The 12,424-nt window shown below is 39.8% G+C and overlaps 2 protein-coding genes across 3 annotated transcripts; both read right to left on the bottom strand.

Annotated features, from left to right (window-relative positions):
• Positions 1–156: 156 nt before the first annotated feature.
• Positions 157–5,296, bottom strand: LOC131140422 (hsp90 co-chaperone Cdc37-like). Of its 2 annotated transcripts, none has more exons than XM_058090841.1 (8): positions 5,071–5,296; positions 4,382–4,672; positions 4,211–4,298; positions 3,209–3,324; positions 3,015–3,137; positions 2,772–2,954; positions 754–825; positions 157–674 (listed from the first exon to the last, which is right to left on the bottom strand). In XM_058090841.1, exons 1-8 carry the CDS (start codon positions 5,194–5,196, stop codon positions 585–587), a joined length of 1,089 nt encoding a protein of 362 aa, XP_057946824.1. In that variant the 5' UTR covers positions 5,197–5,296; the 3' UTR covers positions 157–584. The 2 variants fall into 2 exon arrangements, with proteins under 2 accessions (XP_057946824.1, XP_057946833.1); XM_058090850.1 differs by having other exon boundaries at positions 5,007–5,135.
• A 396-nt stretch (positions 5,297–5,692) lies between these two features.
• Positions 5,693–12,309, bottom strand: LOC131140432 (vascular cell adhesion protein 1-like). Its single transcript, XM_058090860.1, has 6 exons — positions 12,133–12,309; positions 10,485–10,506; positions 9,149–9,418; positions 8,745–9,074; positions 7,100–7,357; positions 5,693–6,901 (listed from the first exon to the last, which is right to left on the bottom strand). Exons 3-6 carry the CDS (start codon positions 9,375–9,377, stop codon positions 6,726–6,728), a joined length of 993 nt encoding a protein of 330 aa, XP_057946843.1. The 5' UTR covers positions 9,378–9,418; positions 10,485–10,506; positions 12,133–12,309; the 3' UTR covers positions 5,693–6,725.
• Positions 12,310–12,424: the final 115 nt, after the last annotated feature.

The raw sequence follows: 12,424 nt of genomic DNA on the forward strand, positions 1-12,424 counted from the left end.
AAGATTTTGCGATTCATTTAACAATATGTTGTGGTTCCAGTTTACATCCATCATGCTGACAGCTGTTTTGGTTAATAGTATCTAGCTGCGGATCAGCAAATGGGCAATTATTTTTCAACAAAAAATTTGAATCATGAAACTTTCATATAAGGAAGACTATTTTATTTCATAGACATGAAGTACACACCATCATTAGATTATTGCATTGTTAAAAATCTGCAGTCTGCAGTGCAACCAACAGTTCCAACACAGTGTTCCAACATTTTATTGGTAGAAGACAACCTGCTGGGTGACAAGACAACAATGCAATCACATCAACTAAACACAAACACACACATTCCTGTTGGTTTTTCCATTATCGAAATTTGATTTACGCTCTGGGACCTGCACTGATTGTTTTCTATTTGCTGAAAGTGACTGCACAAAGAAGCTTTGCCTGCAAAATCCTGCACAGACCACTAAATCAAACCCAAGAATTAATTATGAAGGAGAACGAGTGGGAAGGGAGGAGGGAGCCAGCAATTAATTACATAACTACGAAAGGTTAAGAGTCAGTCCACACAATCATCATGCTGCCATGTTGTTTAGTCCTCTTCCTCATCCTCTTCATCGTCTCCTGCCTCAGGCACCCAGAGTCCAGAGTCAACACACCTAGCGAAGTGATACTTGCCCTCCTGGAGAGACATGAACCTGTCAAGTGATGTCATGACACCGTGTGACCTCACCATCATCATCATCATCATGTTGACTCACATCAGGGTGCAGTTTGCTGATGGCCTTGTGGAGCATCCCGATGTTCTTCTCATCAAAGCTCCTCTGCATGTCCTACCAGAGAAGGACTGTCAGGTTACAACCATGTTTGAAGTTTGACCTTCATGTAATGTAGTGTGCCGGATACTGTGTGTGTCTGTGTTTACAGTCGTCTGCACAGCAAGATCAATATGATGTGTGTAAACGGAGAAACGGGAAGCTCTTAAGAGGTACACAGACAGCGTAAACACACTGTTAGCTGCAGTCACACTTGCCGCCACAAGGAGGCGTAAGAGCTGATGGTAATTCAACACACTCAACCTAAATTGTCATTTGTTTCATAAAAAAATATATAAAAATAATAATAAAATAAAATAATAATAATACTAATGATGATTATTATAGTTGTTTTTTATTATAGTAATAATAATAATTATTATTATTATTTGTATTATATAATACTTATTATCATTATATTATTATTAAAAATAATTAATAAAACAATACGTTTGAAGACTTAATACTGTACTTCTATACTAGTATTTTTTTTAGTATTTTTATTATCTTCTGGATATACCACTGATACTTACTAGTGGAGATTCAAACCCCGGGCCTTTGCTCCAAAGTCCCACTACTGATGATCATTTATTGCTGTCATGGTGAAAGGTTTGTATGTTCTACCTATTTACAATGCTTCACAAATGTATTACACTCCCATCCAAGTTCAGGTTAATGCCACATTTAGGTAATTAAATCGTAATTACGAAAATGCATTTTTTTAACACATCCCTAGACTCACTTTTTAACCAAATTGATGTCTTTTTAATGCTAAAGTATAATTATTAGTCTTGTCCATTAATCACTCAATACTATTTTTTTTATTTTTATGAACCCATCATTGTTTCTGGATTAATATGCTAATTTATACTCTCTCTCTTACTCTGTCGTGGTTTTTCATCAATGTGATGTAAACAAAGCTAGCAGTAGTGTTGGCAGATATATGCCAGATTCATGTCAGACTGTCATGAACATATGAATCAAGTGATACACGATGAGTGTGTAACTCACCTGTTTCAGCCACCCCCCACGCTGGGCTCAATGACAGTACCTCAGAAATGGTCAGCACGGTTCTTAAAGCTGAGGAAGTGAGTTTTACCAACGTGCACTTGAGCGGCTGGCAGCTGGCTGGCATTACATTCAAAATGCTACAACATGGAACTTTACCAATTCTAATAGTGAGTCATTATGTCATATTATTGCTATATTTTTCAGTAAGTAAATGACACATCTGTACAGAAGGCTGGCATACCAGGGTTCCCTGGTTGACTGGAACATACCAGTATGATCTGGCACCAAATCCAAACGGCTAAGAAGGACAAAAGATGTAACCTTCATGGACTTGGCAAATGCCTTTTGGATCAGTTCCCCACAACCTCCTCTGGGAATCCTTCAACTTCTTCCACGTTCCATTATCCATCATTGCTCTAGTGAAAGCCTACTTTGATGACCTGCAACTGTGCTTCACAACAGCCGACTACACAACATCAATGTCAACGCCAAGAAGAAGGCATCCTGGCAGGCTTCCCAGTCTCACCCCTGGCATTCAAAATGGCTATGGAAATCATAATCAGGGCCTCTAGATGAGCGGTGGGAGGTGAGCGAACTAAAAACAGAACTCGCCTTCCACCTATCTGAGCATTCATGGATGGCATGAAAATTCCGCCGAAGAAGTCACGGGGTGGGGGCTGAGTGACGACCCAGTGGGCGGGGCAGTTACTTACTGCCGACCCAGTAAATGCTGATGGTCACAGCTTAATGAGACAAACAACCTCCAACCCCGCCATCAACCTCATATTCCCAGAGCACCACCCACAAGACACGGTGGAATTCCTCTTCCAAGTCCACAGAGCACATGTAGACTGGTTGGGCTAACTTCCATGCACCCTCCAGTCCCCTTGCAAGGATGTAGAGTTGGCATTGCTTGCTATGTATTTTATATTTTAGCATGTGGAAACTGTTACCTTTGGTAGTGACTTGTAGACCTCAACAGGGTCTAGGCCACCCGGTCCCATTCTTTTCTGCTTCTCCTCCTCCTCCAGCTCCTTCATGGCCTCCTCCATACGCAATTCTGCACGGCTGCGAACCCGCTCCTTCAGGATCTCCAACTCACGCTGAAACGCTTCCTGTTCCGACTTGTCACAGTTCTGACGACACAAATCAAACTCTCTCACGACACAAAAGACACCCAAGTTTGACTTACTGACCTTCATCCTTGCGAAGAACTGTCTGAAGCAGCCTCGTGGGTCCACTTGAAGCAATTTTCCCAAATCCAAGATGGACTGCATGACGATGGCCTGGTGGGCCACCTGCTCCATTAGAGCATGTTTCTGAACAGGCAGGGACAGTATTGTTGTGTTTATTATACTACCTTCTAAATATGCACACACACGTCATGTACCTCATCAACCTCATAGTCAATACACATGACCACAAGACAGTTTGCTGTCTCCTCACACACCAGATGTGGGTTCTCGGACAGATACTTCTGGCTGTCTTCCCAACGCCGCATCATCCCTGGAGTGAGATATGCTAAAGTTGTATGAATACTTATGGACAGGCATCTTTTATTATTTGTAGCTATTTTGTTGGTGGGTGTTAGGTTTGTATTTCACCTTTGTTTGTAAAAACTCAACTAACTGGCTGAAGCTGGGGCCTATCCCAGCTGAGCTCAGAGGCAGGGAACATTCTGGACTGATAAACAGTCAATCATAAGGGGACGCAATTTATTTTTTATACATGGAGTCAATCTTGTATGACACAAAACAGTCAGAGGCACTTTCATAAATTTAGCCATGGCCAACACAAATTGCGATGAGCTTGCCAAACAGTGAAATAACCAGCGTGCCATGAAATGGACACTTAAACGATAAACAACTATGTTAACTGTAAACACGTAACATGAACAACCTTTGGAATGCTGGAAGATAGGAGCACTCCCAGCAAGAGGAGTGATGTCGGCTCTCAGCATGCCTTGCGGCACCTACAAAAATGTCCAATGTTTCTCAAAGTACACGTTTTAAGTTTAATGTAGTTGTTCATTATCATCCACTAGTGTTAGTTGTTGCCCCATGTAGGCGTTGTCTACCTGTTGCATGTTAAGTTGCTGTGTGATGGTTATAGCCTTATTTTTTTTTTGACATTGTGAGTCAGACTGTTGTGACCTCCTGCCATTTCCGATGTGTTGTTGGCCAGCTCATTGCAAAATCTATTTTGGCTATTACTTCCTCAAAGAATAGACCAACTTCCTTGAAGCGAACTGAACTGTGATCGTCTCTTGCTCAACTCAACTCTTGCTCAACTGCGGTATTATAGTTTTATAATTATGATTAATAGTTTTCTATCCCCCGCCCCCCATGTCATAAAGTCGTCACCCATTTTGAAAACCACTGGCGTTTTATACCAAAGTGTTTGATTTCCATGGCGTACTTCTCCACAAAGGTCTCGTGTGTCTCCACTTTTTCCTCCTGTGTCTTTGTGTTGACAATAGTCTAGAAGATGCATCGTGTGAATGGTACAGCATCTTGATGGACATTGTCATCTTCTATCTTGATGGACATTGTCATCTTCCTACCTTGCTGAAACCCTCTTTGCTGATGGTGTCTACATTCCAGGGAAGCTTCTTCTCTTGGCGACGGTGTTCCTCCATCATCTTCTCAAATGTTTTTTTGTCTGTTTTCAGTTTGCTCACCTCCGCTCGAAGTCTCATCAGCTCAATGTCTTCTCCTCCCTCCACGCTCCTGCTTTCATCTTCCAGCTCTTGGAGTCGTCCCTGGGTTTCCTCCAGCAGTGTGCTACATTCTGTGAGGTTGATCTCCAGATCATCTCCTCTCTGCTGGAACTCGGCCATCTTCTCCAGACGGCTCTGTAGGGGTGAGTTTAAAAAAAAATGATGAAAAAATGTTGATCTGAAAATGTTGTCTGATTTCTTATTTTTTCCATTTTTTCCATTATCATTAATTATTAGTCAATGACAATACAATTAAACACAAAACCTACATGACCACTTCCTCAGCCCTAATTTCATGAAACATCTTTCAACAGCACATCCATTACAACATTGAATGCAACTTCTTTTACATACTTGAAGGTTACCAAAAAAGTAACAAAATAAGTTATTCCCTGCTCACTAAATACATTTATGAAGGAGTACAGTAATTTTGCTTTTAATTAAATGACTTTTTGGGAATAAACTATACCTAAGTAATTTGCCCAACGCTGGGTAGAACAAACCAAACATCACATCCATTTTAGAGTTCTGACCCGGTGTCTCATCCGGAACAAGCTAGGTGTGTCCACAAATGGGCTGGTGACGTCATCATCGTCCGACAGGTAGATGTGATCCCAATCACTGTAGTCGATCTCTGATCCGATACGTGTTTGGTTCATCCTCTGATCCAACGTCTAAATGTAAACCCAAACTCAGCCTCAGGTTTGTTGTGTTCAGTTGTGACGCTCAAGCCAACATGGCTCAAGAAACAAGTGAAACGCCTCACTTGATCCTATTAAGGAACGTAAAGCTGTTTAGACTAAAGCCTCTTCTACGCTTTTATTAGCATATATCTGCAAGAGGCCGTGTGAAGATACTATACGCTAATACTTGATTGGTGGAAATCAGGGTTGCTACATTCTTGCCCAATCAGGTTGCATGTTGTTGATGCGTACAGTACTTCTAAAACTGTCAATGCTAACCACTGCCCACCCAGGTGAGAGCATATTTTGTACACATTTAATTACACATTTCATTTTGTTTTATTTATAAATAGGAAGCCCCTGTTTGTATGGAACTATACGTCTTTAAAAAAAAATAATTCAAAAGTTACAAAAGTAGATTTTGACGAGCATTTTAAAATGTTGTTGACATTCGAGTCCAGTGTTCATATTCATATTCATATTTATTTTACATTCCACTCATACAACACTGGTGATGAATGATCTCTGTATAGATACTTTTCAACAGTACAGTATTTAGTCTCATACAAAATATTTATTTATAGAAAATACAAAATATATATGAACAATCACATACAGTCTACAGTATAAGCCACAAATGAACGGGAAATTCAGTTCTTTCATTTCCATCACTTCAGTGACTATTTATATACTGTATATATACAGTATGTATAAAAAAAATCAGTACAAAGTGGTCAGGTGTTTAAGGCACACGCGTTGTGTTACACCTTGTGTGAATAGACCAGCATTTGAACACTGGACACTATTTGCACCTGGGAGACTTCCTACTGATTTGATCTGTTAGTAATTTGAAGTTACGCCCACTTAAAAAAAAAACATTCCTAACGTTCCTTTTTCACAACACATTATCTGCTGTACAATCCAAAAGGCTCTCTGAAGGCGTTAGTGTGGTGATAAACAATACCAGAATGACTTCCTGCAGATTTGGAGATCCTGCAGTCAAATTGGAGTCTATATTAGCTTACATATACGTAGGTTTGAACACAGTTGTAAATATTTACATTGTTTTTTTAGAATCCATTTAAATGCTCCAGCAGCTTCAGAAAATGTTATCTAAACTCACAGCTTCTGATCCAAGACATAACATGGATGACATTTATCTTATAATGTCAAGTGGATTCCAGGCAAAATTGAATGGAATTTTAAATGCTTTTACATTTCCAGTGGATAAATATTGAAAAAGAAAATCATGCAAACAAATGCATGGCAGATCCCGTGTGCAGACTATCACTGTGTTGGATCGTAGTGTGCTCTCGTGCTATATTCATAACCCAAAAATCAACAAATCAACCAAATCAGTCATGCAGGACAGGAACATGGACAATGATTGAAAGTGATTTGTGCCCTGATTACTGACTTCAGTACTTGAAGTGACATCTTATAGAGCAATAAAAGCACAGTTAGGGGAACAGCAACACCTTAGTTAACCCTTTCATATTGCCGTGTTACATCTCCCCATCGGGCAAGGCGACATGTTGCTGGTGAAAACGGAACACGTCTTTCAGGTTGTATCTTCCAGTCTTGTTAAGTCTGTAGTAACGGACGTACACAATGATGAAGAGGAGGACCACAAGAGCGACAACAACTGCAGCCACGGCTAAAATAATATACATGTAGTTGGCTGCAAAGAGAAGGAGCAGAGTCAACAACAGAGGCCATGTATTTTTGTAACATTAATTTTGGTCTCACTTTACAATAAGGTACACACAAATACAGTAGTTACTGAGGAACTAATGAGTAGTGGTTAGGGTTCGGTTCGTTCCTCATTAACTACTGTTTTATACCTTATTGTATTAAATGTTAGCGCCTGTTCACTCACCCTGTACTTCCACGTTAAAGTAAACAGTGGTCGTTCCAATGCTGTTGCTGGCTGAACAGATGTACTGTCCATGGTGCTCCATGGTCACAGACGCCACAGAGAAAACATCGCCAATGATGGGGGAAGAAGCGGCCAACGGATGAGTCCATGTGTACAAGGGGCTCGGGTTGCCCTCGACAGAGCAGTTGAGGTGAAGCGGATCTCCCACCGTGAGGCTGATGAGCTCTGAATGGGATGTCCCTCTCAAATAAGGTTTATCTGTGTGTTTGGTGAGACAGGAGCACTTTAGAGATTTTACCTAAGTCCTCAAAACAAATTGCCTCTCTGAATATCACTAGAAGTCATTTGGCTAGCATGTATCATCTAATTATGTGTATGTCTCAAAATAAATATTGAATGAAGGTGATCACTCCTCTGCTCACGATATAGAGAGTACATGGGGAATTGTAAAAGAGCGACCATGTAAAAACAGCTATGACATGCTGCTGTGTAAATAAGATAATGTTATTTATGTCATCATCTGTTGTGCTGCTTTGCTGTCACCAGTCAGCATCACTTTTTCTGGGCATCTACTGTACTTTAATATTTACTGAGTACATTTGAATGTCTTTTGTTCCTAGACGTATTTAAGCATGCTTAGTAGCATATACATTAATACATTGGGATACACCTATTTTGACTACAAAGCCCTCCAAAAAAACCCAATATATCCTGGTTTGATATATATGTTGTGATCATATTGATGATAACATGTAATATTTACACTACCCATTTCATTATACACTACCCAAACGTCCTTTCTCTGCACATTGATACACATATTTATGCTAGTTCTGTCAATAACAGCAGCAGCTACAACACTTACATTGGGATGGCTGTGTCTTCCAGCACAAGACGATAATAATACAGCTGTAGCTTGCTTAATATACAAGTCAGTTATATAAATGGAAACACTGTTGGCGTTTTTATTTTATGTGTGTGAGGGCTTCAAAATAGGTATTTCCCATGACGCCTGTTGCTAGCTAGCTCACATAAACTCGTTTTCTTGCGCTAGAATGCACAGAAAAGGGAAAGAAATATGTGTTCATGTTTCACATAAGGATTGTGAATGATGGGCAAAATTTTAAAAAATAGTGCAGGTCCTCTTTAACTCACTCCGAGAATTTGTAGCCATGACTGTGTACACTCGGACATTGATATTTACACAATTTGAAATTAGACTCCTTTTTTCTGGAAAAAATATTGCACAAGAATACAATAAGGGCCTGTGTGTTTTGTGCTTTATTCTTGGCATTTGGCAGCTCTTTGTAAGTGTGAGAAGCACTCGACAAGAGTATTCATTGTGTAGTAATCAGTGTGAAAGTGGTGTTGTTTTTTTACATTTTACAGTGGTTAACACTTTTTACACTTGTATGACATGCAAGTATGTTTCACTGTGTGATTTTGTCCAGTTAAGTGTTGTGTGTTTTAGTTATTGTCATAGTTTAAATTACACTTTGTTGTCTGTACAACCAGTAAATGCTGGTTTTATGAAGGCGACAGTCAGAGAAATAGCTTTTAGAGGTGTGTATGTAAGGTGCTTTGTCTTGGGAATCTTTAGTAGGAAGTTGATTTGAAAAGTGAAAGTGGTTGTGGTGTGACTCACAGTGAACAGTGGTGAAGACAGTCCCAGATGTCACCACACGGGGCTGAAGCGGGCCCTCTGGTCCGAGATCCAGCTTGGTTTGACACCAGTAAGAAGCCCCATCATTCTCTTTGCTGGCAGTGATGCTGTGCATAAACACCTTGTCAGCGGGCTTCTTCTCTGTGCTATTCTTCAACTCGTACTGTGCCAGTAGTCTGGCTCCTTCAAGGAATTCCACAATAAGGTGTTTAACTGGGGCCGCTTTCTCCACCGTACAGGACAGCATGTACTGTTGACCCTCAAGCAGAGGTCCATCATGGAGCAATTCTAAATTGACTGTTTGTGGATACTCTGTGAGGAAAGGCAGTCATAATATCAATGTGGTTATTGTCAACATCCACATGATAGATTGCAAATTTCCTTACGGTAAACAAGCACTGGCAGGGTGCTGCAGCACTGAGAGCCATTGCCAATGTTGTAGTAGCACATGGTGGATGAAGGCCACTTATCCATTTTGTCAACGGTCCATAAAATGGTGGTTCCATTTCGTTTTTCAGTCCCGACTGATTTTTCCAAACCAAACACCTTGTTGTGGCAAGCACTCTGACACACGGAGCAGCTGGCAGAAGCAGATGCGCCAAACTCCACCACCATTCTGGTCGGACTGAATACAGGCTTGTCTGCACAGTTTGCATCTGGAAAGCAGATAGGAGGTCAAAGGTCAAAGTTTACTATCACCGGCTCCTTTCTGCTTGTACACAAATAGCTCACCTCTTCTTTTTGTCAAGGTATCAGATTGTGCTATTGCCTAATTGCCTTTGTTTGAATTGAATTTCCATCGTTAGTCATCAAAATGAAGAGTGAATACACAACGTACTGATTTTAAGTGGTATTATACAGCTTTTAACTTATTTTTACACTTTCATTATAGTTCCCTATATCCTACATGTCCATCATTAGTCATCAAAATGAAGAGTGAATACACAATGTACTGATTTTAAGTGGTATTATACAGCTTTTAACTTATTTTTACACTTTTATTAAAGTTCCCTATTCTTTACATGTCCATCATTAGTCATCAAAATGAAGGCTGAGTACACAACGTACTGATTTTAAGTGGTATTATACAGCTTTTAATTTATTTTTACACTTTTATTACAGTTCCCTATCCCCTTCATGTCCTTCATTAATACAAATGAAGAGTGAATACACAATGTACTGATTTTAAGTGGTATTATACAGCTTTTAACTTATTTTTACACTTTTATTACAGTTCCCTATACCCTACATGTCCATCATTAGTAATCAAAATGAAGGGTGAATACACAATGTACTGATTTTAAGTGGTATTATACAGCTTTTAACTTATTTTTACACTTTTATTACAGTTCCCTATACCCTACATGCCCATCATTAGTCATCAAAATGAAGGGTGAGTACACATCATTGTTTAAGTTGTATTATATAACTGTATATGTTACTTAAAAATTGTTTGTACAGTGTATAGTGTAAATAAGAAATGTATGATAGATATATTTACATAATCACCAAAGAGAGAACACTTCTCTAAAAAAAACTGTGACCTTAGTAGTTACACTCAATGTAAAACCAGGCGTTTTTAAAAATTGTATATTTGCCAAAAAGTGCACACTTCATGCTTATTTTTAACAATACAAACTGTAGTAGCAATCATGTATTCACATGATTTGAAAACATCCAACTTTACAACCATCTTTCACTGAGTAATGTTCTCGAACTCACCACAGCAGGACACATGGAAGTCCTTCAGAAAGCCCCAAAAGGAAAGCGACAAAAACATGTAACAGAAAAACATTTCCAGTTTGTTTTCAAAGCACAAGAATCGCCTGATAAAATGAAAGATTAGTGCAAAGCAGTCGAGAGCTGTCTGGTAAATAGTTCTAGAAGTGAAAGTAAGACCAAACCCCTCCTCTTTTGGTCCCCTCTGACACTGAAAGCATCAAAATGGTGAAAGAATGTTCCTGCAGGTCATGAACAGCACATGAATGAGGGGATCTTTTTGGGAAATTCTACTTCTTCTCAGCACAGGTTGACTCATAGTAGTCTGCCCAAAGACTGAACCCACACGACACACACACACACACACACGCATGCACGCGCAAATCCCAGCACAGGCACACACAAGTATCAAGCTGTGTCTCTCTTACGGAGTAAATCCTATTTTTACTTTGGAGTTGTAGTGCTTCAAACATGTCAGGAAGCCAGCTTCCCTTATCACATTCCTGAGAATCCCCCATCCCACTGGTGCTGGGAATCGTCATGGAACACACACATTTTATTTCTCCTCACACACACACACATGCTGACAAAGTAATGAATTTCCCAAGCAGGATAAACAAATACCACAGGGCACTGACTGTAAATGAAACCCATTTCAGGGCAGTAAGATAGACATTTTGGCTGATACAATCATTCCATACAATCTATTAATCAACAGAGTTAAATCCTCTACGTAATATATGTATCTATTGTGTCCTTTATTGTTTATATTACTATTGTTGTTTTTAAGGCTGTATGTCACACAAGAGTGTAGGCTGATGGTGGGTGGGACCAGTGGAAGTTACAGTCTTGTGACTGGCTGCACAAAAGTTGTTTGTGACGCAGTCTCACCTCGAAAGACACAAAAATCACGTTGGACTCCCCTGGGCACCCTTCGTCACCCCATCTCTAGGACCGTATTGAGTTATTTAAAGCTATTTTGATAATATTTGACTTGAGCGTGAATGTAGTTAGATGCATGGTTTGGAGTATTACAAATACATAGCAGACAAATTCTTCAATAATTTATTTTTAGTACAGACTAATGAACAGAATAGAGTCCATTAGAATGTACCATTAAAATTCCATATAAAACATCCTGTCGTTTATGAATTCCACTTATATTTTACAGACTATTTTTTGATTCTCACAGTAAAACAGGACAAAATGCTTCCCTTTCGAACTCAAAACGATACGTGTACTGTTTTTAAAAAGCAACCCACATAATTTATATCTAATGGGACTAATGTCCATCTTCCCCGATCGATTGTGGGGTCATTGAATGTCACACGGTGTGGTAAAACGGTGGTGGGTGGGACTAAATGCACGTGCCATCACGTTTGTATTTCATAATCTTGTTGAAATATGTGACGGCCATACTACTTTGATTGTCTGCCATTCTTGCATATCACAGCAAAGCTTTGTCACCAACAAACCAACTTCGCTCAGCCAATCAAAAGTCCGTAACTGCCACTTGTCCCACCCCCGGCAGTCTACAAGTGTATTTTGACATTCACATAGCTAAACCGTGAGTCAGGTTACAAGAAACTGAAAGCTGTGCCATTTAATCTGCGACAACTCAACGCAAAAACGTCCGTTTAATAATACTCACCACAAAACCAACGTCGAGTCCAGCCGATGCGTAAATGTCTCTTATCGCGTCGAGTGTTGAGAATGTAGAGTGTAAAATATTGAAGTTAGGGACATAGATGTACTCGTACCAGCGGCTACTTAACGACTTAGACAGAAGCGGATGCGATTGGACGCAGAAAGGTAGCGACTGTTGGGAATAGCGGGCACCGATTGGTGCATAAAAGGGCCATGTAAACCGCCAGACTAACTGAAATAACATACATGATATGACATAGCATACTAATTAAAAAAGGCTTCCTGAAGTAAAAGTT

The sequence above is a fragment of the Doryrhamphus excisus genome, chromosome 1, assembly GCF_030265055.1.
Source record: "Doryrhamphus excisus isolate RoL2022-K1 chromosome 1, RoL_Dexc_1.0, whole genome shotgun sequence".
Lineage (NCBI taxonomy): Eukaryota > Metazoa > Chordata > Actinopteri > Syngnathiformes > Syngnathidae > Doryrhamphus > Doryrhamphus excisus.

What these genes read in the sequence shown, in the direction of transcription:
- LOC131140422 (XM_058090841.1), bottom strand. Translation starts at nt 5,196, where the DNA reads ATGAACCAAACACGTATCGGATCAGAGATCGACTACAGTGATTGGGAT. An exon ending in CATGGAAATCAAACACTTTG is followed by an intron (nt 3,325 to 4,210) that starts GTATAAAACGCC and finishes ATCTCACTCCAG; the next exon opens with GGATGATGCGGCGTTGGGAA. An exon ending in TCTACAAGTCACTACCAAAG is followed by an intron (nt 826 to 2,771) that starts GTAACAGTTTCC and finishes CTTCTCTGGTAG; the next exon opens with GACATGCAGAGGAGCTTTGA.
- LOC131140432 (XM_058090860.1), bottom strand. Translation starts at nt 9,377, where the DNA reads ATGGTGGTGGAGTTTGGCGCATCTGCTTCTGCCAGCTGCTCCGTGTGT. An exon ending in CCTGCCAGTGCTTGTTTACC is followed by an intron (nt 9,075 to 9,148) that starts GTAAGGAAATTT and finishes CTTTCCTCACAG; the next exon opens with AGTATCCACAAACAGTCAAT. An exon ending in CTTTAACGTGGAAGTACAGG is followed by an intron (nt 6,902 to 7,099) that starts GTGAGTGAACAG and finishes TTCTCTTTGCAG; the next exon opens with CCAACTACATGTATATTATT.